The 26,941-nt window shown below is 43.2% G+C and overlaps 1 protein-coding gene across 1 annotated transcript in view; it reads right to left on the reverse strand.

Annotated features, from left to right (window-relative positions):
- Positions 1–26,317, reverse strand: part of LOC116065682 (stress response protein nst1-like) — a 254,118-nt gene extending 227,801 nt beyond the window's left edge. The window contains exons 1-2 of the mRNA XM_035994955.1: positions 26,182–26,317; positions 13,712–14,637 (exon numbers count right to left, since the gene is read on the reverse strand). Of these exons, the coding sequence (XP_035850848.1) occupies positions 13,712–13,887 (176 nt within the window). The 5' untranslated portion in view covers positions 13,888–14,637; positions 26,182–26,317. The remainder of the gene's footprint in view (positions 1–13,711; positions 14,638–26,181) is intronic.
- Positions 26,318–26,941: the final 624 nt, after the last annotated feature.

A 26,941-nucleotide genomic window follows, 5' to 3' on the forward strand; every position in this document is an offset into this window, starting at 1 on the left:
TAATATACAAAAATGCCTCAACATTCAATACCAAATTTCAATACCTAAGGAGTAAATCTCATCAGCGTCAGTGAGCCAATGAGCACGCAGCATGCTTCTACCAAGATCTAATAATGTTTGTGATTGGCTGTCTAACGTTACACGTCGTAGAGACACGCAGGAAAAACTCTACTTTACACAGAGACGGCTCACGTAGTTGGAGCTGAAACATAAATAAAAAGATTTGTGCCGTAATGTATAATGTAGTTATTTCATTTTGTTAAAATGCATTTCATAAAATTGGTATTGGTATTGAGAAATGTAATGTTCAGGAAACCGGTTTCAGAATCAGTAAAGTCACTGTATTGGTATAGGTACTGACATTTTTCGAAGGAGACCCAGCCCTAGTGTGAGCTGTATAATCCCCAGATTGTCTGTGAAAGACTTTCGCCTTCAGCAGGTGAGCAGAAAGGCCGAGGCAATATCAGATAATAAGTCTCACGCTCACGAATCCAACTTCCTGCCGTCAGGTCGCAGCTTCCTGCCTCCTCAGCGCTGGACAAATTAAAAAAGGATAAAAGCTCTTTGTAGGAGAATCAGTGAAAGTGAAGGCTGGACAGCAGTGAAGTGTAATTCCAGCTCTATACATTTGACCCGTGACCCTCCGCCTGCTCTTTGCTCTCTTACAGCACATATATGCAAAACGCCGGCTGTTAATCTGCTGCTTAGCACCGACCTGAAACCTCTGACTGCAGTCACACTCGGCTCTGTATCACACTCGTCTGCGTGAGGCCAGAGATGCCAACAAGTCTCTGGGCTAGAGTCCACAGGGTTTCCACCAGAAAAGTTGTTACACGCGGTGGTAAGTGTCTTTTTTCCGACGAGAGTCCGGTTGGGGCCAGTCAGACTGATGTCAGCATTAACGTAGAGCCCAATAGTTATCTGTGATAACAGAATCATGGAAAGAATGGCGAAATTGAGAATTTAAATAGACTCCATAGAAAAAAAGCAAAAAAGCAAACGGGAGATTTGAAAAATCAAACCAAGCCGCCCCACTGTAACTGTAGTTTTAAAAAAACTTCTTAAAATACATTTTAAAAATAATTCCCAGTGGCTTAGGACTGGTGGGGGCCACCAGGCTTGCAAAACACTGGAGGAAACCCTGATCCATGTCAAGTCACAAATATGCTGCCATAATCCAGAATAATGTCTTTGTCTTTGTCGCTATAGTATTGTCTCTGTATGTGCTTGGTGCTTCTGTCTGTGCTTCAATGCTAATGTGTGTTTATGCACTTTTACCGGTGTCTATAATCTACTGGTGTTATGTTTTTCTCATGCCATCAACCTGTCAGCTGTCATTTGACTTGTCATTTGACTTGTCTATGCTTATGTGTTCTTGTTTTATGCTTATGTGTTGTATGTTATCTGATATTTTCTTTTTTTAAGCCATCAACCTGCTAGGGACTGCAAATGAAAATTAGCCTGCATGGCTAAAACTGGCACATTGACATGTTGGGACTCTGTACTCATGTTGATTAATGTGTGGTGTCCTTTTTAAATAAAGAAATAAAAAAATAAAAATGTCTCTGAACTAGAGTCCACATATTTTGCATTCAGTGCTTCTTTAGCTTGGGCCTTGTTGTCTAAAGTTTTTATAGCCAAAGCTTGTGATGAATGGCGCGGCAGCTGCCGGTGCCGTTGACCGATATACGTTACGTATTACGTGTTACGTAAGTAGGTTATAGGCTTTGCAGGGAGGGGAATAACATTCATGAGATATTTCCTAAAAATGAAGAGTGTTTGAGAGTCCCGCGTCTCGAGTCAAGTCTGAAGTCTTTTGCGGACGAGTCTAAAGTCAAGTCTAAAGTCAATGTGTGTGCGACCTGAGTGCGACTCGAGTCCGAGTCTCAAACTCGAGTCCCCCGTCACTGGCATGATGTAACAAACTGTGTAACGCTGTTAGAAACTCATTATTCTCATGGCGTTCAACCTGGTCCCGATCACACAGATGGTTCCTTGTTACCAGCGTTGTAGTCAAGGCCACCTAAACCGAGACCAAGTCATCACCAAGACCAGAGAGTATAGTGACCGAGACCAGCGCGAGTCCCACGCTGCGTGACACGATATAATGTGCAAAAAGCTAACCATAGTCACCCCTCAAACTGATCTGAAAGATCCACATTCCCATAAAAAAAAAACATCCACAGAAAACAAACTAAGAATCTTATTCATTCACCTCCTTTATTGCCATAAGTGTATCGTGAGAAATGCGTTGATAAAATAATCAAAAGGCAGTTGTGGTCTTGACCCATCTTGAAATAAAATGTCCCGGTGTCAGTCCTATTTATCTGAGACCGAGACAAGGCCGAGTCGATTCCGAGACCTTCAAAAAGTCTTAAGATCAAGACCGATCTCGAGTAACACTGCTTGTTACAGTTATGCTTTTAGCTGAAGATAAGCATCCATTTTTCTGTTTTGTCTCGCTCTACTTCATGCCAGCACTGCTCAGATTGACGGCCAAAGTCCAAACAACTATCAAGAAAAACTAAAATCTCAAATCAGAGGGTTCAGATACTAACATGTCATCTTCACTAGGGCAAATTCCAGTAAGTACTGTGGCAATAAACTCCTTTCTGATTCAGCCATATGTTGTGGTTGAGATGCAGATGAGAAACTAATAGGGCTGTCATCGGTTAAAGAAATTCTTAGTCGACCCACACTCAACTAATCGATTAAGTCGATTTATTTGACAGATCTGTAAAACTGAGTTTCTCCACAAAGAATCATGCAAAAGTACCACTTTAAGTCTTGCGTTTACAAGAGAGGTGCTCAAACGTCTCTTGGGAATAAGAATAAGAAGTCATTCAGCATCGACTTAAGAAATCTTAGTCGACTAAGACCAAAACTACCGATTAGTCGACTTATCGACTAAGATGGGGCAGCCCTAGAAATGAAACGGCGCAACTTTTGAAATCAGATTTCAGTCAGAAATCTCTGCAGCTGCAGTGTGAAAGTCACTGAAACACCATCACAGCTGCTGTCTGGTCTGATGGGTTAGTTTCACTATTTATACACACACACACACACACACACACACACCTGAGTCCTTTCAAATGATTACAGGACTGCAGAAACAGCATGGCAAAGATGCAGCATAAAAACTAAAAAACAAGCTTCATACATGAAGTACAACAGTTTCTACAATATTCGCCAAATGTTCCCGTCTATATGGCATTTACACTCCTATCGGCTGCGGTTCCGTCCGAGCAGGTGTCGTGCTGTTGAACAGGAGGACGTCTGACTGAAATCAAACGGAGAGCCAGCGAGGGGCCGCTCGAGCGGGGAGACGACCTCAGCGAGCTGGAACTAAATTATCTCTGCACCTTTTTCTCCATAACAACAGATGTTGGAGCAGAGGTTACACAGAGGGGGAAAGACTCATGTCGTCGCCCGAAATCCATAAGAACAAGTCAAACCGCTTCAAAACAAACTGCTTCCGACAGACAGTGTTTCTCAACAATCAAAGACAGAATGGTGTTACATGTTACCATAGGCGTAATGTTAAGAGGGGATGGGGGTTACAACCTCCTCCAAAAATCTAAACTGGCCAGTTCAACCCCCCAAAAAAACATATTATAATTTCCTTTACATAAATAAAGACGTTTGCTCCATAACTCGATGCAGAAAAGGCACAAATTGTTGAGGAAAAATTCATCAGAATGCAAGAAATGAAGTGTTTGTAATGCTCAAAATTTCAATTTTGCTCAAAATGTTGAATCCAAAGTAATGCCCTTGCGTGTTACCACACAGTCCAGAAGAAAACAATAGCAATCAAAATGTCACCACTGCATCACCAGTGTTTTCCCTAGGTTTGTAAAAGACTAATATGTATCTAATATATATGATCTAATGTATCGGACATTGATGTATTGGTTTACTGGCAGCTCAGAACACGCGTCCCAACAAGTTCACCCTTTCTCGCAGCGCACTGGCCTGATGTAGGTCTGGTTAAAAGACTCTACAGTTGTCGTTTTGTGCCCCCTCTGTGGCTGTCCCCTCCCAAATAGATTGACTTTTCAGCACTGCATCACCAGTGTTTTCCCTCGGTTTGTCGAAGACTTAAGCCCAGTTAAGACCAAAGATTCACGACGAGACGAGTTCAAACTTGTAACTTCTTGCCCGGTCTGCAGGGTTCTGAAACCTGCCAGTTCACACCAACTCGACGACACCGTGAATCATCTCGCCATAACAACGCCTCTTTGTACTTCCGTTCTAACTTCCAGGCCTTTTGTAGCTAAATATTAGATATCAGTATCGGTATCGGCTCCGATACTGCCTAATACGCTGGTGTCTGTATCGGGAAGTACTGGAGTTAATGCACCGATCAGATACCACGTAATAAAGCCCTAAAGAAAATCTACGTTAAAGTAGTTTATTTATGTTCTTTTTCCGTTATAACTGACTGTCAAACTGCAGAATAAAAGAAAGTTCTGGGGCATTCATTGTTTGTGTTTGTTCATGTTTCACAAAGAGTTTAACCTGAGCCAGACCGACAAAGATAGAAATAATATCACATCCATACAGGGATAGTAGTATACAGCTGTTATACATCATATCATCATACAGAGATAGTAGTATACAGCTGTTATACATCATATCATCCATACAGAGATAGTAGTATACAGCTGTTATACATCATATCATCCATACAGAGATAGTAGTATACAGCTGTTATACATCATATCATCCATACAGGGATAGTAGTATACAGCTGTTATACATCATATGACAGCCATACAGGGATAGTAGTATACAGCTGTTATACATCATATGACAGCCATACAGGGATAGTAGTATACAGCTGTGAAACATAATAAAATATATGACACACTGGTATCGGATCAGTACTCGGTATCGGGTGATACGCAAGTTCAGGTATCAGAATCGTTATCGGGAAGCAAAAAGTACTATTGGACCATCTCTACTAAATATATCATTTTTTACATTAACACACAACTAAATATGAATGTGGATAACATTAGTGAAATTGAGATGCTTGCTACAGTTGCATTTCTAGTGATGAAACGGTGAAAACAACAGTTTATTTCTCTGATTCACGGCTTTGTTCTAACGCCACCGGGAGCTCCCTCTCTTCAGTCTTTCTATCTCGCTTGACCGTATAAAGTTACCGTGCTTTCGGGTGGTCGTTGAGGCTCCGTCTAAAACTCTGCCATTTTGACCAGCTGTTTGTAACTTAGAAATAAAATGGATTATGGATCCTTTTATTTCTATAGAGCAGAATTCACCAAGCGTTGGATTGTTCATCCACTAATAGGGAACGTGAGCTGGGTTTAGACCGTCGTGAGACAGGTTAGTTTTACCCTACTGATGATGTGTTGTTGCAATAGTAATCCTGCTCAGTATGACAGGAACCGCAGGTTCAGACATTTGGTGTATGTGCTTGGCTGAGGAGGCAATGGTGCGAAGCTACCATCTGTGGGATTATGACTGAACCAGCTGACTTCTCTATTGGCTGTTGAAACAGGAGACGTCTCTTACGTTCTAAAACCAGCCTCTGGAGACTCCACCAGCTGAGTCGCAGCGACACCATGAGCTGGTTTGAGTCGAGCTGAGACGGACCGGTTCAGACCGCTGAAACTTTTCTCTGCGACGTTCTAAAATGTTGTCTCTTTGGTCTGAACTGGGCTTAAGGTGCACGTATTTTGGCGGGGGTTTTAGGGGTCCTCCCTCAAGAAAACGTTATGTTTCTCAATGAAAAAGAAAATGCAATTTCACATCATTATGGAACATTATTATCACCATATAGACAGCTGATATTAAATGAATAACACTCAAAAAAGAATAGCCTCATAGTTACATCTCATTGCTTGTCATTATTCACACATCAGCCCGTGACATTATGCAAGTTCCTCTAGAGAAAATGAAATGCCATACGTCACATAGAAAAGAACAGAATAAAATAGAATAATGTATATTCCTCCAGGACAACAACGTCCAATATGCAACATGGGTTGAATAAAATAAAAGATAAAACTGAATTGAAAAGAATAGAAAGAAATGTTATGGGATTGTCATCTCTCAATCAACAGGTGAAAACAATGGACTACTACAGGAAATGATGTCCAATATGTCCAACATATGTCCTATATGTAGAAAAGACCATTTTCAAAACAAGTATAAAACTCAAGTTAGCATTTTAAGTGTTTCTGATAGTAAAAGGCCACACATTGACTGAATAGAATAGGAGGACAAAGACAGACATTCCTGTCCAGAGAACACTGTCCAAAATGGGCCACACTGAATAGATCAGCTCCGTGATGAGTACATTTCAGCGATACGAATCCACTAGTGGGTCACAAACATGTTTACATATACAAAAAATAAAATAAAAATCACATTTCCACCTTAATTCCACCTTAATAATCAGAGCCAGTGAACCAGCTTTAAGGTCACGTCTGCTCAGTTTGACCTGCACAAGTAAACACGTGCACATCCATCCGCATTCAAACTTCCTGTTAATTCCTCTGACACACACACACACCCACACGCACACGCACACGCACACACGGCAGTAGTAGTGCTATCCACAGACACTCACACACACCCACGTTTGTCATCGATGGATGCACATGTTTTCCTCGACGCTCACACACACACACACCTCTTTTTCTTGCTTGCTTGCTTTCCTGCTTGGAGCGTCAACACACATTGCATGGCTCCCCAAACCTAAAGTGCACGCGCGCACGCGCACGCTAAGGTAGGCTAAACACACATCATGGGTGAGGGAAGGCGACACAGCACACCAGGCAAAGCAAAGACAGTCCTCTGTTTTCCCGAACAGTCAGCCAACCGACCTGTTACCCAGTCACACACACACACACACGGGCGCGCGCGCGGGGCACGCACACCTCGACTCTCCTTTGGAAAGGGTATAACAGCGTTCCTCCTGACACCTTCAGGCTCAGGATGAAACGCAAAGCGACGAGGAACAGCCGGTAACCCGCCGGTTCAGCCCCGCTTGTGTGCGGCTGTAAACATGACATGCTGTGTGTGTGTGTGTGTGTGTGTGTGTGTGTGTGTGTGTGTGTGTGTGTGTGTGTGTGTGTGTGTGTGTGTGTGTGTGCGCGTGCGTGCGTGTGCAGGAAGAAAATAAAATCCCGAGCCCCGTTACCGTTCTCTCCGTGTCGGGTCCTGCTGGATGCTCGGCTTGGTGGGCGCCATCTTCCTGCAACAATTATTTGATTTCTTACTTTCTGTTGTTGTCTCTCTTTTTTTTTCCCCTCTCTCTCTCGTCAGACTGACGTGGACGCCGAGCCGCGGCGGTGCGCTGCACCCTGACAGCAATGCGTCATGCTCGGTGTGTTAAGACAAAGCCATGTCCGTGTGTGTGAACTGAACGTGTGACTGTGTGTGAATGTGTGTTTGGGTGCGTGCGTGCGTGCGTCTCGTGCTTGTCTCTCAGCGTGGAAACAACGGGCGGCGGAGGCGAAGGCAAGGACCGGGCTGCAGCAGCAGCAGAGGCATGCCGAGTGAAGTGAGGGGGAACCCGGGGTTGGATGCCTCTCGGATCCCGCTCTCGGTCTCTTATTTCTCTTCACACACGCACAGCTTCGGGTTTTTTTTGGCACTACAGAAGAATTTCCTGCTTGCGCTCCGGAGGAGAAAAATAAAAAAAACTCAAATCTTTACATTCTCGCCGCCGCTGCAGCGCCTATATCCGCGTTAACATCCCCGCCGCGGAGCGTCGCTGGGCGGATAAAGTGGCTGTGCTTTTTCGGAGCATTTTTTCCCTCCTCTGGCTGCTGACTGGAAAAAAAGGACACCACACATCTCCGGTATTTTCTCCAGCCCCGGCGCAACAACGCCACTCAGTTGCAGTTGGAGCCAGCCAGCCAGCCAGTGTGTGTGTGTGTGTGTGTGTGTGTGTGTGTGTGTGTGTGTGTGTGTGTGTGTGTGTGTGTGTGTGTGTGTGTGTGTGTGTGTGTGTGTGCGTGCGTGCGTGTGTGTTTATTTTTTTTATTTATTTAATTCTCCCTTCTCTTTTCCTGTATTACAGGTTGCACCGCGGGGTTATTATCCAATTTTTAACCCTCCCACAAAACACCACCCAGCGTGCGCAGGGGGTGATTTGTTTGGATGGTTGCCCTGTAAATCAGATCTATGCACCTACACACACACACACACACACACACACACACACACACACACACACACACACACACACACACACACACACACACACACACACACACACACACACACACACACACACACACCCTCCCCTCTTCAGTGTCATAATAAACACATCACAGCAAATGTCTCAACTCAAATTCCAAAATCAGTAACTAACTTGTTGTTCTAATTTCTAATTCTTTTTTTTCTGCATATTTGAAGAGTATCAGTCATGCTTTGGCATTTGCATCTGCACGAAAGGATGCTCGAGCCTCTAAATATGAACAGAACTTCTCATATGATCTGTAAAAAAAATCTGATCATCCTATGCTCCCTTTTTTTTTTTTATATATTCCGGCCACTAAAATACATTTCCCTCCAGGCTGTGATGTTTGCACGTCAGCGATGGCTCATTATCCTCCAACAGAAACTATACCGTCTGCTTCTTTCATTCTATTTTCTCTCTCTCTCCCTCTCCCTCTCTCCCTCTCCCTCTCTATATTCATTTAAATTCCTCCTTTATTTCTTAAATGTATAATTCATTGTAAGCTAATGGCTGTGCGGTGTGATTAACCCCCGGGCTGCAGCGCTGGAAGCTGAAAAGCCTCCCTCTCTATACCAATGACCTGTCAAGGTCAGAGGCATGCTGGGTATTCTCCACACAAACACGGGGGTTACAGGCGCTGCTGTGGCGGAGAATAAAGATTGGAGAGGGCAACCATGACCTCCAGTCTGCGATCGGCATCCGCCGAATGTGCGTCGACGCACATGCAGTTCATGGCACATACTATTTTAATTTTTTTTTTTTACACATTCTGCACCCATTCAGCCTCTTTTTTTTGCTTCTTTTTATTATGTTAAACAGCTATTTTGGAGTAGGGCTGCACAATACATCTGGGTTTTTTTTTTTTAATCGTAAACATCGCAAAAGGCTGCGACACATCGCCAAAGACACGCCGAGATTAGTTGAAAGAAAATATAAATATAAAACTAGAGAATGCAATTTCTGAAGAAATTGCGGTGTGAATGCTGTATGTTGAAAGGCTGACGCTACACTGGATTAAAATGTCATTCCAGTTTAGTGGCGCCTTTTACATTCAATCCAATGTTCAATGTGTTCAATAAAAGAAAGTTGGAAAAGATTTCCTTTCATTGGTTTTAAATTCGACAAGCAGTTTGTTGTATTTTAGCAGAATACTGAAAGCAGCAGAACTGAGTACACTTTAATATCTGTCTATCGCAAATTATACCGTTATCGCGATATTCAACGTTATCGCATATTTTCCTTATATTGTGCAGCCCTAGTTTGTGTATATTGTTTGTTGGCAATAAACCTTTTTTCTGATTCCGATTATGTATTCAGAACAGGCGTCAACATGTGCTTTTGCCTCATTATGTTCAATGCTTTGACAGATGATGCAGGGATTTACAGCCGAAATTCAGACTCATTTTCACTGTAAAAACAGACCAATAGGAACTGTGGTATGGTCGGTTATATGCCTATTCTGGCACTGCACCAAAATGCAAACATTTTGGAAGAACATCAAGGTCGAACTGGAAAAAAAACGTTGCCATCAGGGCTGCACGATACGAGGAAACTATGCGATAACGGTGAATCATGACTGCCGCGGAATACATTTAAGCATCCATTTTTCTTTAAAAATATGTGTTTGGGTTGATGGTTGGCAGATTTTCTTTACTCTCGAAAATTATCTCCACGTTTTTTTTTTTTCCTAACTAACTTTTCTATTTCATTTCAGCTCCTCTGGTTTGTTTCGCGCAGCTCCGTTCGTTTCCGAGCGAACACGCACACCAAACCGCCCAAATTTCTTGCCGGAAAACAGACCAATCTGTAAATGCTGACTTGTCGGATCGTTTCCATAGCCTGCTGATTACAAACAGACGCTTCGCTTCATTCATCACCAGCCAAAATGCCTCGTAACTTTACAATGTTACACCAGCCATTCATTTTTCAAGTTCATTTTTACCAGCAATTTAAAAGCCTGGGTTGCGATACATAAACAGATATTGAAGTGTACTAATTTCTGCATTTCTGCTGCTTTCAGTATACAATTTCCATGTTGAATTTTAAAACGATGAAAGGAAATCACACGGTGCTATTGAACACATTTAACATTGAACTGAAAAGGCAGCACTAAAAAAGGACAAACAACAAAGGTTACATCATGAAGTGCAGTTTTCTGCCGATATTCTTTTTCAACTAACACAAAGAATCTGCGTCCATCGCTATACGTCGCAGCCTTTCCTGATGTGTTTACTGCGCCTGTTGATATCGCGATGACGATAAAAAACAGGATATGTTGTGTAGCCCTAGTTGCATTGTTTGCCATGGACCTTCCACATGGACTCACTGCAGATTTTATTAAACATTCTTCCAGATCAGTGTTATAAGCTGCATGTTTTAGTTGATGATTGCAAGAAACATGATTACTATTTACTGGATGAAGTCTAACCTGCAAACGGCCGCTTGATGGCTACAGAAAGTAAAGCATGTCTACATGATGGAAAACATGACTGCCCAGCTAAAAGTGCCTATTTTTTTGAGAAAATGGGCTCCAGTTGTTGACTGCATTAGTTGAGATCCCTGTACCTGTAAAAATTATTCCATTTATCAGTATCATTATTCAATCTATTTTGACTTTGTCTCGTCATTCCCCCCACGCAGAATGCCCAATGTCAAGATCATTTTTTTCTTCTGCAATGTTTGACTGCCTGTTATTGTGCATTAAATTCAATAAAGTTCAAAATAAAAACCAGCCAAACACGAATGATCGTATCAAAAGAGAGCATTCGATAAACTGAGGTTGGTTTTTGCTGCCTCCCTGACTGCAGACGTGTCCGTCCGTGTGTGAAAACACGCTCAGTAATAGTCAAAAAGCAAAGACCAAAAGTGCCAGTCCAAAAACCCTGAGAGATGACAGGTTTGACCCCCTGCAGACGTCTGAACTGCTGACGTCATTTACTCAAACCGCTGGGTTTCCTCCACCTTCGATGGAATTCGGGGGATAAAAACAAATAAAAACCTGCAGATCACGAAAAGGAGGACGAATCATGACTAATAAAGTCATAACATGTCCAGGCACTGCAAGGTAGTTGGCCTTTGATTACCAGGGGCAAGACATTCAAAATACACCGACGCGTATCGGGCTTGAGCCTTCCTCAGGGTGTACTGACACAAAGAGACAAAGCTCATTCTCATTTTGCAAACCTGAAGATGTTTTGTATGTTTTTATCAACGCACTGAAGCCGTTTGTTGCTGCGACTGTGCGTCTCTGGACCGAGACATTCAACGTTGTGTTTTTAACCTCTGTGAGTGTCGGGGGGGAGAAGCAGAGCTCGCTCCGTTCTGTCCTCCGTCTCGGCTATGCTTACTGAGAGCAGTCAAACGGAGGCGACGTGGATAATGGAGCGTAATGTATAAACATATTAGCTCCCAGCTGTTTGTTGGGGGAGACATTATGTATAGAGAGAGGGAAGAAGGGGGCAGCTAGATGACGGGCCCGACGGTGACGCAGGATCCAAAGACGGGCAGAATACTCTTTTAAAGCGTCCCGTTTGGATGTCTGCAGTCAGGCTTACCAAGAAGGCCCCAGTGTCCCCCCACTGTCACTATCACTGACACTCAACCACCCCCCACCACCCCTAGTCACTACACATTGCATTAACCTTCATCTTGGACTATACATCTGCCCATGCACATATTACATAGTATTTCTGCACTCAACCCATTCAGCCTCTTTTTTTCCTTATGCAACAGTTATTTTGTATGTATATATCTGTGTCTGTATTTATTGTTTATTTCATATCAATGTTTAATAGGCTTGTTTGTTTATGTATGCCCATTCAACTAGGCAAATTACACACAAGTGTAACTTATTGTGGCAATAAAATCCCTTTTTCTGATTTCTGACATCCGATTTTGGAAACGAGCCTCTGCGGCCGTTTGAAATCCGGACACAAACAATCAAAACCTTTCTTGGCGAAGTTCATGTTTAAAAAGGAAATTGTTTAGGGCCTGCGTTTGTTCTCAATCTGGGGTTTGGGAGCTTCAAAAGGGGCCCTCGAGGGAGTTCTGACGGGTCCCCCCCCCCCCATGCAGCTGCCGATGTCGACGACGTAGTGAAATTCCAGCAGGTTTCACGTCAGGAGAAATAATCAGAGAACGTGTCAAACCACTGCTGTAATCCCTTTGCCTCCCACATATGGACACAAACATAAGGTCCATACCCCAAAAAGGGGGAGGGGGGGGTCTGGGGTCTCATGTGTGCCCAGAAGCCCTGCTTTAAATAACAATACCGCCCTTATTCTCCCCGTATTTGTAGCTTTAGAGGGCTGAGACGCTCTCAGGCCCCGGCTGTGATTTATGTCGTGCTTGCTCCCCATAGCTTTTAGACTTTACACACACATAGCTACACTCCATAATACGGACTGCTTTTTTTCGGGGTAATAAGGCTAGAGTGTGTGGGGGTGTGTGGGGTGTGTTTGAGCCCCTCCACGGTTCCAGATGATTAGAAAAAAACAACCCTACTGAGCGGCCGGACAGAGAGGCAATCATTTAGATTCAGATTGGAGGGGAAATAAGGAAATAACAGGGGGAGACGGAGTGAATTGTCTCGAGAAAACAGGTTGGACTGAAGAAACCGCAGCTTCATGACCAGCTGGAAAACACTCAACGTTTCTCTTGTTTGGACTGAAATAACTCAGTCCTCTAATTTCCGAAAAACGGCCTCCTGCGTTTCCACTGAATTAGCAGAATCACATCCTGGTTTTTTCCCCCCACTGAATTACCTGGACTTTACTCCTCTATTTCCACTGAATCGCCGCAAACCTGATTCCTCCTTCTGTCGCTTCATCCCTCGGTCTTTGCTGAACGCACTTCTCCATATATACGTCTTTTAGACAAACACTTTAAGTGTCCAACTTGCTTTGAAACACACACAAATAATCCCAAATCAAACTGTGGATATTGGATTTAATCCTCCCGTGTGAGGAGTCACCACACGCTCCGTTTCCTTCCCAGGTTTGAAAGATGAAATTAATAAAGAAGCAAATCACTGGAGGAAAAGGGCAACATTTTTGGATACATTTATCCCAACACAGACACACATACCTTCACAGATAACCCCCTAATAAAAAAACCTCATCCATGGCGCAGAATGATGTACCTGCAGACAAGGGTTATGGGTGATTTCTAAAACTTTGATTTTAAATACCAACTGATTCTGTGCTTCATGATATCTCAAAAAATAAGATCTTTAAAAACTAAAACAAAGCAAAAAGTGTCCACTGAGTTAGAGACGCCCAACTGTATCTGAACATAGAAGTGTCCCATGATGAAGATATTTGGTGATCCTATAATAGATTTTAGGATGATATTATAAGAAAACTATTAGGGAATATTAAAATTTCCTTAAGTGTATTTATACACACGTTTCTACATTTTAGATTAAACTCTTTTTCCACACTATTTGACGCTACAGGTCGTTTTTTTTTTCTTTTCCTGCAGCTCCAGACATACCTTTGCTGGTAGGCGGTGATTCCCTGCACGCTCTGCGGGGTCCCGTTCGTGGCTCCCGGCAGCCGACCCACCTGGGGTCCCGTCACCATCCCGCCGCCTCCGCCTCCTCCAACCCCGGGTCCTCCGCCTCCCGAAGCCGTCACCTGGACGCTGAAATCCGGGAAGATCCTGATCATGTCCGTGTCCGATGCGCTCCCGCGTCTATAGTTTTACAACCCCCGTTCTCCTTTTTTCTCCTCCTTCTCCTTCCTCCCAACACAGACCAGTCACCGAGTCAACAGAGGAAATGATTTAGCAACAGAAAAAAATCTTCTCTCTTTATTTTCGGTTGTCTTAAATCTCCTTTTTTTCTTCTCTTAACCTTCGGAGATAACTCTCAAGCAAATCCGGATCATGGTGCCAAAAATGTCTCCAGTGCGCAAAACAAACCAACCAACAAACAGTCACCAATCAGTGGATCAGTTGATTAACAGGATCAGTGAGTGTATTGCCTCTATTGCACGGGAAGAAAAGATCAGGAACCTTTTCCTCTGTTATTTCTTCCTCCTTTTTCTTCTTCTTGGCGGCTCTATCCTTTCAGAGATAACCCCCGTGCAGCTCAGTCCGGATCATGGTCCCGGTGTGTCTCCCCCCTTCGTTTTCCCTCCCACTCAACAGTCAATGGGATCAATGGATCAGTGGGTCTAAGAGGGGGGGGGGGGTAATTTCACCGATTAAAAGACACACGAGCAGCCGTGTCTGTGTTGCTGTGTCCCGGGCGCAGGAGCTCCGGACTCTCCGCTCTCACACGGGCACCGCCGCTGGCTCTCCATCCGAGAAAAGCATCCGGTCCCCGGCTATCCTCTCGGGTGTCTGCCGGCCGGTGGGTTTGGTGGTGGTAGTGGTGGTGGTGGCGTTGGTGGTGGGTGTCTGTGGGAACAGCGGACCTGAAAGAGAGCAGTCAGTCGGTCAGTGAGTGAGCGCGCGGCTCTCAACTCAGCAGCGCGAGCTCGGCAATGACATTGGTGTGTGATACAGTGATACAGCAGCGGCAGAGTGTGTCGGTATGTCGGCGAGCGCCTGCGTGTGTGTGCGCGCATGTGTGTATATGAGTGTGTGTGTGTGTGTGTGTGTGTGTGCTGAGAGAGAGAGAGAGAGAGAGAGAGAGAGAGAGAGAGAGAGAGAGAGAGAGAGAGAGAGAGAGAGAGAGAGAGAGAGAGAGAGACAGATTGACTGATAGCGCTGTTTGTTCAGCGGGAGGTTTATTGTGCAGAATAAAGCAGTCGCTGTTCAGCTGGACTTTTATTTTAAAAGCCGCGCAGATAGCTGATAAAGAAACAATTTTATAGACAAGGTCCCTTTTTATTCCATGTTTTTTTCTTTCCTCCCAAAGTCCCCAAACTTTCACCATGCATGTGCGCCGACACGAAGGCAACAACAAAAAAAACGGGATTTTAAACTCAACAAACCTTCCAACCTGACACCTGAGTCCTCACAGTTTTCACAGTCCTGTTTTGGGGGAAATGTTTTTTCAAAAAGAGGAAGAAGGGAAAGTTTTGGTATGACTTTGCTGCTTTTTCCTGCGCGTAATATGAGGGGCTGCTTATTCCTTAAACAAATCCAAAAATCAAAAGTAGTGAAATAGTGTCATTTTTATGCTCACAAGAATAGATTTCAACCTCAGCAGTATTCAAGTATACCTGGTGCTGGGTCTGTGGAGATGGAGATGGAGATGGAGATGCGGGGTTTGTGCCAAAAAATAAAAAGACGCACGGAGCCACAGTACAGTCAGAGGTTTGGGTAAATGAGTGCGGTGTGTGTTTGAGAGGAGTGCGTTTTCATCAGGCGTGCGTGTGTGTGTGTGTGTGTGTGTGTGTGTGTGTGTGTGTGTGTGTGTGTGTGTGTGTGTGTGTGTGTGTGTGTGTGTGTGTGTGTGTGTGTGAAGTCTCTCCTCTCTCTCCTCTGATCTCAGAACAGCCGCTCAGCTCTCCTCTCTCCTCTCACTGGAGCTCCATGTGTGATCAGACTCCAGAATAAAGTCATATTCACACACTCTCTCTCTCTCTCTCATACTGTCTCCTCCCCTTTCTCTCACTCACTCAAACTCTCCACCTCTCTCTCATACTGTCTCCTCCCTTCTCTCTCTCTCTCTCTCTCTCTCTCTCTCTCTCTCTCTCTCTCTCTCTCTCAGGGGCGTTTCCAAGTAAGGTGGTACAGAGGAGGCCTTGGGGGGGGGGATATTTTATCAGAATACAACATAGAAAATCTGCTTAGAAATATAGGAACTATTACATAGGACAGAACACAATGTAATTCTGCTAAATAAAACATCACATTCATTATTATTTTCACTTGTTTTCATTTAAAAAAAAAATATCCGTATACAATACACTTTCTATAAGCTCAGCCCGCCTTTAAAAAAAAAAAAACAATTCCAGGGCTGGTTCTGTGGTATCAGAATTTTGGATAGTCGTCATGGAAACATTAATGGGTTATGTGACAAGGGTTGGGAAGATTGGCAGAACAGGCAGCCAAGTGACAGTACTCTGATCCAATGGAAATCACAATTGTCAGATTGACAGCACCTGCTCTCTACCTTCCTATTCTCTTACAAATGACTCCATTTCCCTTCTTTCCACTCACAGCTTATTTCCTCCGATTTGTTTATCCATATATAATTTTATGTGGAGCATAATGAAATAATAATTATATCTCAATCATCATCATATTAGTAGTAGTAGTATGAAGAACCTGACAGTCAGTAGCTCTAGGCCTATATCTACATGTCATGTAAACTTTATTATATTATGTTATTATTTGTACAGTAAATATATTTTATGTGCAAAAATAAGCAGTTTCCTTAAAGATACATTACAACTTGTTTTGCTGCAGCATTTAAACTCTCTGTCTTACATGTTCTGCTAAATCAAAGTCGTTGCACATTCATAGTTTATAGGCCTTATAGATGCATATAGTTTTGGAGAAATGCTACACCCTCTACTCAGTCTCTAGTTAGCATTGCTCAAAGTAGGCCTACAGTCCTGTCTCCTGAAAGTTACGTTGCCATACAACTTAACATTCTCAATTACGTTGGGAGTAAAATGTTTTCCCAGGACTTTTGACAAATCACAAATCTGCGTTCAAAGTCTGTGTGGAGACGTGGTCTAGGTGGATGGATGGGTCAAACAAACACAAGACTTTCACCCAGGAGGCTGCTGATTGTGTGTTACGGCCACAGCAAACAAACAACTTAAATGTGACCGTCAACATATCTAATAACACCAAACCTGAGGATTAGTTAAAGAAAATTACAGTTTATTCACAACTTAACTATTATTGATTAAACCTTAAGCCTGAGCCAACCCATCAAGGGCCATCGGACCCAGAACTCCCCCCCCCCCCCAAACTAAAAAGTAGTGACTAAGTAACAGAAACAAAGCCGCGAAAACTAGACTACCAGACCTCCATCCTCAAAGCAATAAAACACAAAAAAGACAGAAGTAGATATTAGAAGACCTCTCTTATATACAGGAATCAGAAATCAGGAACACCGGAGATGAACAAAGAGGAAGAAGAGAGCAGGGCGGGGAGCACATAACACGTGTCCCGTGTGAAACCAATAGTCAGTGTTGTCTTATTTTAACTTTGATTAAGTTGGTTTTTGTGATTGGTTTAAAGAAATACCAATCAACCAGAGCACGTTTTTCTCCCATCCCAGAGCTGTGTGGACTAGCCAGACCCTCCTGTGCAGCGCTGTGGAGGAAGGTCTGGCAATGCGAGACTACTGTAGACTTATTTAGGCTACGTAACAAACATGCTTATTTTAAGAGGTGTAGCGGTGGCGAGGCCCATGGGAGTTAGGGCGTCTCACTTCTAAACAGTCTCCGCCCGATCTACGCCTGGAGCTGCCAGTAGCTCCTCACCGGACGCTGATTTGTTTTTTGTTAAAGCCTGACAAGATGTTTTTTTTGTGGGATATGTAATATCGCGAAAATCCAGCTGCTGTGCAGGGTAGGGAGAAAATTTCCCTCGAAATGTAATTGAGAATGCAGTTTAGCTGTATGCAAAGAGATAGGGTTGGCCTTTGTGAACCCTGTTAGTCTTTAGCAAAGTAAACTAATGAGCTAACCTAAAAAAAAAAAAAAAACGTACAAGCTGACATTAACTGGATGAAAAACACGTCACCCATATTTATCTTGTTCTTTCTGTTTGTTTGCAGAATTAAAACTCTCATTAGCATCCTGACATTTTCAGCACAGGGAATCGAACCCCCAACTCTGGCAAATTTTTACTGCTCCCCTCCTCCTCATCGAGCCACCCAGGACACATTTTCAATATTTCATCCTCCTGTGGACCTGCCGACCCTTTACTGGACCCCCTGTGGGGACGCTGAGCCTCACTCTGAGAGCGCCTAATAACCAACGGTTCTCGCCTGTCCTCCGAAACAAAGCATTCACACTAATAAAACGTCCCAATTGAGCTGATTAAATACCAATAAAAAAAACACACAGCTCGCCACTCTGCCAGCCTGCAGTCTAAATTGGATCGCAGCTCTAAACAGCAGCTCCTAATGAAAACCACTGCTGCAACCCGGCCTCACTCGCCCGCAGTACAGTTTACCTCCCCCTCTCTCCCTCTCCCCCCCTCCCTCTTTCATTCTCTCTCTGTCTTTCTCTCTGTAATGAAATCAAATGAATTGAACTGGAGGTTTCAGGGGAGACATGCTGGACCCCCTTATAGAATTAGGGCTGAGCAGAGTGAGTGAGTGTGTGTGTGTGTGTGTGTGTGTGTGTGTGTGTGTGTGTGTGTGTGTGTGTGTGTGTGTGTGGGAGGGTGTGTGTGTGTGTGTGTGTGTGTGTGTGTGTGTGTGTGTGTGTGTCTGCGGTGATGTGTATTCCTGTATTTTCTAAGTATGACTGCTAACTCATGATGTGTGTGTTTGTCTGTGCAATATGCATTTGACATAATAGGCATTTGTGCATGTGTGTGTGTGTGTGTGTGTGTGTGTGTGTGTGTGTGTGTGTGTATTTCTTTTTTTTATGTGGGCAGGCAGGCAGGCGTGTGTGTGTACATTACCGGCTGTGTGTACTGGCTGTTTTAGTCAGCTGTGACCAAGTAAAGTACAGCAGACAGAATCAGGACAGTCAACCTGCTGTTGTCCCTCAGGACAAAACACACACACACACACACACACACACACACACACACACACACACACACACACACACACACCCCGTCTGTTCAGGTACGATTGGTTGAAGAAGAACTTGAACCTGTCTCCACAAGGTGTTTCTCGTTAACCCACAATCTTATATTTGACATTTTGTTAAACTAAACTTAGCCTTGGCTTGCATGCCTTTAATGGATCTAACTAGTTCAGTTCCTTTTTTCCTTTTTTCAACTCACATACCAATATATACGGTAGTTTGTTCTGGAGCTTTCAAACATACTACATGGTCTTCATTTGCTAGTAGCCGTTTGTAAAGTCATGGAACTGTAGATGTTCAAATACTTAGGACTTCTGGTCCGTGTTGATTCAGTCCCACATGGCCATGGGCTGGGTCGGGACTCTTGGCGTCACTCTTTGACGCCATCAGGACTCGCCATCGGGACTCTTGGCCCGGGGGCCCGGGGGTTCACCAAAAGCGTCACAAAGTGACGCCAAGAGTCCCGATTCTTTGACGCTATCGGGACTCTTGGCGTCACTTTGTGACGCTTTTGGTCGGGACACTTGGCGTAAATTTTTATAGCTCTGGGTCGGGACTCTTGGCGTCACTATTTGACGCTATCGGGACTCGTCTCAAGCCCGTTGGCGTCATATTTAGACGCTCTGGGTTGGGACGTACGTATGTTTAACTGACACGCGGCACAAGAACAGGACAGTTAGGTTTACGAAAAGATGGGACCGGGACATGAACCCCCGGTCTCCTGGGTGAGTCCTGTGATGTTTGACCCATCCACCCCCACAACCAACCTCCTTACGCAGATTTTTGTTCTTTTATACTACTCACTACCGTTGCATACAGACGCTGAAAGGTGATTTTTGCGTCGGTATCTGACGCTGAGAGACACTGACCAAGCATCAGTATTTGATGAGTTGGGACTAAGAACCGGTTTGATTTATACAAAGACGCCAACGAAAATGTCTTATTGGAGAGACGACGAGATTCAGGATCGCTAAGGGCCGATGCCAAAATAGTCAGCAAATGCAAGGAAAGGCAAGAAACTCGGTTGTTCATTAGCTCCGTGACCGCTCTACCCAGTCGCCAACCCTCGTCTTAACCAAACGGAGGATTTCCAGGAAGTGAGAACGCGTCTGTGCTACATGTGTGAAAGGGAAACTCTGGATAATGCCAGGACCTGATTCTCCGGACGTTATTGTCTGTCCAATAAACCCCAAATGCCTACAAAATAATCATGTGTACTGAATCTCAGGTGTTGTATGGCAATGGTATTCTTAGGTACAAGGTACTAAATACGACGCACAATTATATTTACAGGAGAGACAGATTTATGCAAAGTCGATGGAAAAGGTAGCGTGAACTGAGTCGATTTCATACATTACGTATCAGCTGTAATTAGAATATTGCATGACTTGATTTCATGTATATACAGTAACCATGACACAGAGAGGGAGAAAATCGAGGGGGGGAAAAAATGAGACAAAAATGGATCTAAAGCCGTTAGAAAAATGCTACCCGACATCTGAAACTAAAGTCAGAAGTTCGAGGAGAAAGAAGTCAAGAAGAAAAGTTACAAATGGTGTTCCTTCTAGATGAAAAGAAAGAAATTTTAATCTCAGAACTCATCGACGAAAAAAGATGCATTGTTACAAATTCATGCAAATACAATTTCTTATTGGACACACACACAAACACACACACATATAGTGTGTGGCACTATCTTTGTGGGGACCTGTCATTGACATAATGCATTCCCTAGTCCCTTACCCTAACCATCACCACTAAATGCCTAACCTTAACCCTTACCCTCACCCTAACCATAACCTAATTCTAACCCTAATCCTAAAACCAAGTCTTAACCCTCAAACAGACCTTTAACCTTGTGGGGTCCAGCATTTTGGCCCCACAAAGCTGTCAGGACCCCACAAGTATACTGTATTCCCGGTTTTTGGACCCCACAAATATAGTTAAACAAGAACACACACACACACACACACACACACACACACACACACACACACACACTTCCCTAACTTGCTGTAAAACACAACAAAAGTCAATAGTTCCCCGTCATGTCTCTCTAAATCCATTTTGGAGACAGCCTGCCGTCTCTGCAGACACGCGTGCCTTTCTATTAACCCAAACATCAGTCTGTTAAAGATCACGTCTGTTTCCTCATTTGAACGTTTCTTTTCCTCCATCCTCAGAGAGAGACAGCCGATGACAGAGAAATCACCATTTTTGTTTTTTAGAAGATCAGCTTGCAGACAAAACGAATATTCATGTGTTCAACAAGTGATGATTGATGAGTAAAACTGCCTTTTGCAAAAAAAAAAAAAAAAAAGTCAAGAGTCACCAACTTCATTTTTTATAATAAATGGTTCATTAAATTTGAAAGGACTGATTGGTGATTTCTTTCACTATTTAAAGTGATTTTTCTCTTTTTTACCGTCTGCCAAAAGAAAAAGAATCTACATTTGCTTCGTTTGTTCTGAAGGAACCACGTCCTCTTTCGGTTTTGTGCCGTAAAGTAATCAGGCAAATTTTCCTCCAAACTAAATTGATTGTGATTGCCTCCCCCAAAAGACCCATATCAATGTTTTTTTTTCTGTTGAATCATTTGATTGGGATGTGGGATGTCCATCACAGCCTCTCATACTATTTTATAAAACAGAAAAGCAACATCCTCGTATTTGCGGAGCTGGAAATGGCAAACAATTGACATTTTTGCTTGATTGTTACAGCAGTTTAAAAGATGTCGATTGACATATGGACAATGTGTTACGGGACTACTGAAATAAATCTCTCCCGTTTAACCTTTTGTTGCCTTTTTATCTGACAATCTAAAAACAATTGGATCCATTTTCTCTGGAAGACCACCTTCTGACGGTTTTATGCTGTAAAGCAATTCTGCAGAGTTCCTTCCAAATGTGATGCCTTGGACTACAACATGTTTAATAAACCCTGTGCAGACCTGGCATTACCATGCGTCTTGGGAAATGGGATATCAAGTGGACAGCTCTAAGTGCATGTGTTCACACCTGGCATTTGAATGCTTCCTGAGGGACCACTTGTGATCAGATCTTACTTCCCTGCTCCATATGGAAATAAAACGCCTCCATCATTTCCGTTTGCAAAGACCAAATGACGTTTTTAACCGGCGAGAGATAGCAATGCACTTCCCGTGCCTAGTCTGCCAGGAGTTAAAGAAAGAAGAAACAAAACAATACAAACTTTGTCTATTTGTTGGCGTGTTCCAGGCAAACCAAATCGCCCAAGATGTTTGGCAGACTCGTATAATATTTTGTGGTTTTTGTATACAATGTGGCCAAGGACACATTCCCGTACACACTGCTAAAAGAATGCGTCCGCCTTTGCATGTGTTGTGAATGATCTTCACTTGAAAAGGTGACCTCAAGTTTGGTTAAGGTGTGACAGTAAAACAGTAAAAACTGTACCAAAACATGGCTATTTAAGGCGAAAGTGGCTCTGCAAAATAGTCTCAGGAAGGAACTTGTTTTGGTGGAACATTTGCACCCCGCAAAAGAAAACACCACATACAATATTAAATTAAGTTAACTGTTCACACAATACAGTAACGTGAGCTATTTAAATTAGCTGGATACATTTAAACCTCATTAGCTCTTACCAGTGTATCTCCGTGTGTACTTCGTCCACAGCAATCCCACCAATCAGCCTCAAAACCTCCCAGTTAGAGAGGAAATTCCCTAAACATATTCTTTGTAAATCTTTACAATCATTCCCTGAAAGAACCAAGCAGGCCTGTCTTGTTGCTTGATCCACATTTTCTTGACTATTTCAGCGTGTAGCTTGCTAGCTCCAGGTTGTTGTTCCCCAAAACGAACGGAGTTTTGCAAAGTGAGGGACATCTAGCACCATGAACGGTCGTCGATCCAGACTAGGAATAACATTACTAATCTGAAAGTTTAGCAGCGGGAGAATGGGGGAAATCCTACTCAGGTACAAATCAATCATACCTAATGTGAAAAAAGCCCTCGATGGGAAAGATTTCTGTATTTTTCAACCTGGACACCAAGTGTGAACGGGGACTTAAGAGGCTGACATCTGCGTAGTGATGCGTTCCGTGTGCTCAGGATCATTAGAATGAGGTTTTCATTTTTTTAAATGCGGCCTTCTGTGAAAGCCTTCATCAACAAGTATTTGACAGCTAAAATCGTTAGTTGTCTTCTCCGTTACTTTAGCACCATTTCATCCTCTTTCATAAAGTCAATGTCAGACAGAGAGAGACAGACAGACAGGCAGGTAACGGGGCGGACAGCCGGCTGCCCACGCTGCCAGCCGTAAATGACAGCTTAATCTCTCTCCCCTGTAATCTAACTAATAATGTTCCCCTCTTAATATTTTCCCTCTCCGAGCGTTGATGGATGGGGTCAGGCTGCGATTCTCCCGGCTGAGGTCAGAGGTCAAACCGGAGCCTCGGCTCTCTGCTCCGCCACTGTAATGGGAGCTGAAATATTAGTCCTAAACGCCTGCGGACGCCCTGACGCCTAGGCACAGATGATGAATTAACTGCTATGAGGAATTACAGATGGGGCATTTTGAAGACACACACGCACAAAGTTTCCACTCGTGCACACACTTATTTCTTGTATACACACACTACATTTTCTCCTCTACACACCTCCATATGCAAATGATTGATAATGGACATCAACTTTATGTCTTCTTTTTCACACTCACTCACTCTCTCACACACACACACACACACACACACACACACACACACACACACACACACACACCCCTTACGTATGCTAATGATTGATTGTGGTCTCCGGCTGACGCTGGCATCATCATCCCTTTTATTTATTCGTCCGTTCGCAGCAGCTCTTGGCCTCTCGCTGTCTCGTTTCAAAATTGGTTTTTAAATGCCTTTTGACGACTGATGTGAAAATGCAATCAGGCTAAAACTCTATGAATCCATATTAAAAGCCCAATCATAAATGCGTCAGAATGTGCACACGCGCACACACACAATCATCAGGTTCATCACACAATGCTTTGAGGTGGTCACTCTGTGAAGACTTTGTATTGATTTTTATCAGTAGTATCGTTTTTGTACCCTGCATGACGTCAATCATTTCTAACTGGGAAAAGTAAAATGAGAAGTAACCAACAGTGAATGTATCTCCTAACAAGTATTGAGTGTGTATCACAGTCTGATACATCATCTTCGTTTGTGCCATACACTGTCGACAGGCTGTTCTCATGAACCATTCGTACATATAGCCACGAAAAGTAAAGCACTGTATTTGGTAGTATTCCACGTATTTATTACTGTCAGCAGCACGTTGACTGCTGCTGTATAAGAGCGTGAAGATCCTCGTAGGGAGGAGGTGAGGGGGGATGTTTGGCTCCTAAAAACACAGGGCTTTAAAGAGGGGGGAGCAGAGTTCATGTCCTGAAGAAGTTAAAGTGCCCATATTATGAAAAAATCACTTTTTCTGGGATTTGGAGTGTTATGTTGTGTCTCTGGTGCTTCCACACACATACAAACTTTGAAAAAAATCCATCCATGCTGTTTAGAGTGAGATACGGTTTCTGAATGTGTCCTGCCTTCAGTCTCTGGGTGAGCTGGTCAAAATCGGCACGGCTTGTGAAGTCACAAGCCGAAACGAGCAGGCTAACCGCAACCATTAGCTCGTAGCGTTAGCATGCTAACGCTAATGCTAATGCTAGCATGCTACCTCGTTCTCAATAGCAAAGCACTGCTACAACACACACAAGTTCACCATAATCTACAAAAGAACTACTTCCATGTGCGCCCTCATTTAGAAGTCTCCCAGCTAATCCTGCCTTGTAACTGACCGAAGTTGTAGAAACAGCCTTTCTTTTACGGTCTATGGAGCTAGCTAGCTGACATGATCTACATCTGCACATCTGTGCAATCAAAGATAGTACAGAAGAAGAAGAAGAAGAAAAGAGGTCTCACTCTGTAGTTAAAACAGAGACCAGCTGAAAAGAGGATCTGCAGCAGTGAGAGAGAGCACTGCAGTACAACAAAAAGATGGTGTTTTTTGAAAATTAAACCATGTAAACCTATTCTGGTACAACCTTAAAATACAATTATGAACCTGAAAATGAGCATAATATGGCTGCTTTAAGGAGAAAACACAAGACTTTCACCAGGAAACAGGTGATCATGTCCTGAAGAAGTTAAGGAGAAAACACAAGACTTTCACCAGGAAACAGGTGTTCATGTCCTGAAGAAGTTAAGGGGAAAACACAAGACTTTCACCCAGGAAACAGGTGATCATGTCCTGAAGAAGTTAAGGAGAAAACACAAGACTTTCACCAGGAAACAGGTGATCATGTCCTGAAGAAGTTAAGGGGAAAACACAAGACTTTCACCAGGAAACAGGTGGTCATGTCCTGAAGAAGTTAAGGGGAAAACACAAGACTTTCACCAGGAAACAGGTGTTCATGTCCTGAAGTGAAGGAGAAAACACAAGACTTTCACCAGGAAACAGGTGATCATGTCCTGAAGTGAAGGAGAAAACACAAGACTTTCACCAGGAAACAGGTGATCATGTCCTGGAGAAGTTAAGGAGAAAACACAAGACTTTCACCCAGGAACGGATTTGTGTCCCAAGAGTACTACTTAAAGGAGAATTCCGATCGATTTCAACCCGTAGCTCTGTTGTTTGTAAATTTGGATTGCTGTCAGTAGCGAGACAAATGAAAACAATCGGTGCTGCCTACACCGTGTTATCCTCCTGCTACAGTTTGCACCCAGGAGGCTGAAACAGGGCAAGTTTTAGCCTCTAAACATGTTCAAAATGTCATTACAAGTGCCTACCCATGTGACGTGATTCCTTCCGAGTGAACACAGTGAATCTGACTGCAGTAGATGTGACAGAAAGTTGTGCTAATTCAGCTCTGTTTAGTTCCGGTGTTGAACAAAGTTCATAATAGTCTTTTTTCTTTTACTTTCACTTCTAATAGTTAAGTACATTTAGTATCAGAAAATTACTTTTGATACTTAAGTAGAGTAAATATCAGATACTTTAAGACATTCACTCAAGTAATAATCTAAAAGGTGACTTTAACTTGTCCCAAAGTCATTTTATGGTAAGGTACTTGTAGTACTAGTATTGCTTTCAAGTACTTTATACAAGACTGACTATGTCCCGATGGGCTCGGAGCTGAGAGACACAGACAGGAAGTCAGGAAGTTTTCGAGAGACCTGCTGCCACACAGCTGATACAAATGTTCGTAGTTGTAAGACTCCTGCACACACACACACAGATAAAAGATGGCACATACCTTTTGTTTCAAACATCGCACTCTGTTTTTTTTTTTTTTATGTTGGCAGTTAACTTCTGTACGTCACACTTCAGTTAAGTTTGCATTAAGTTAACTTGTTGTTCTTTTGGATTGAGCGTGGTGCTGTTGGACGGCCATCTTGTCAGGCTGCAGCAAAAGGTGTGCAATTAAAGCAGAGCTCTTAAATACAGGAAGTGGCCAATTGGAACGTACCAAGTGTCTGCCACATCATGGGGGGGAGGATAGGGGTTTATAGTGTAGAAATTGTGTTTATTTCCTTAGAGTATATTGTGTGTTTGTTTTTTTTCAGTTAGTTGATAAATGTTTAAACTGAAAAAGTCAGCAAAAAAGTTCCTCAGCCATCGTAATAAGCTATTGCACTGTTCAATCCCTTTACTTTTCACTTTTGCACTACCACCACTGCACACAGGCTACCATAGCACCTTATCATGGTCATTGCATCACATGGTCAGTCCATACCAGACCTTTGTAATCACTTTACAAATTGTTAACTCTTTAATTTTCTGTGAGTGATTTTTATGTATGTGAGAGATATGTGTTGGTTGTCTAAGCTACTGGATGCCTAAAATTTCCCTCGGGATGAATAAAGTATCTATCTATCTATCAAATCAAGCAAAACATGTTTTTACAACCACCTGTTTCACAGCCTGAATATAAAAACGGCTGCTTCTGTGGGAATTTCTCAAAAGATTCTCAAAGTCGGCAAATCTGCCAAATTCTTCTTTGAGTGACGTGTAGT

Source organism: Sander lucioperca, chromosome 18 (genome assembly GCF_008315115.2).
Source record: "Sander lucioperca isolate FBNREF2018 chromosome 18, SLUC_FBN_1.2, whole genome shotgun sequence".
Taxonomy (NCBI): Eukaryota; Metazoa; Chordata; class Actinopteri; order Perciformes; family Percidae; genus Sander; species Sander lucioperca.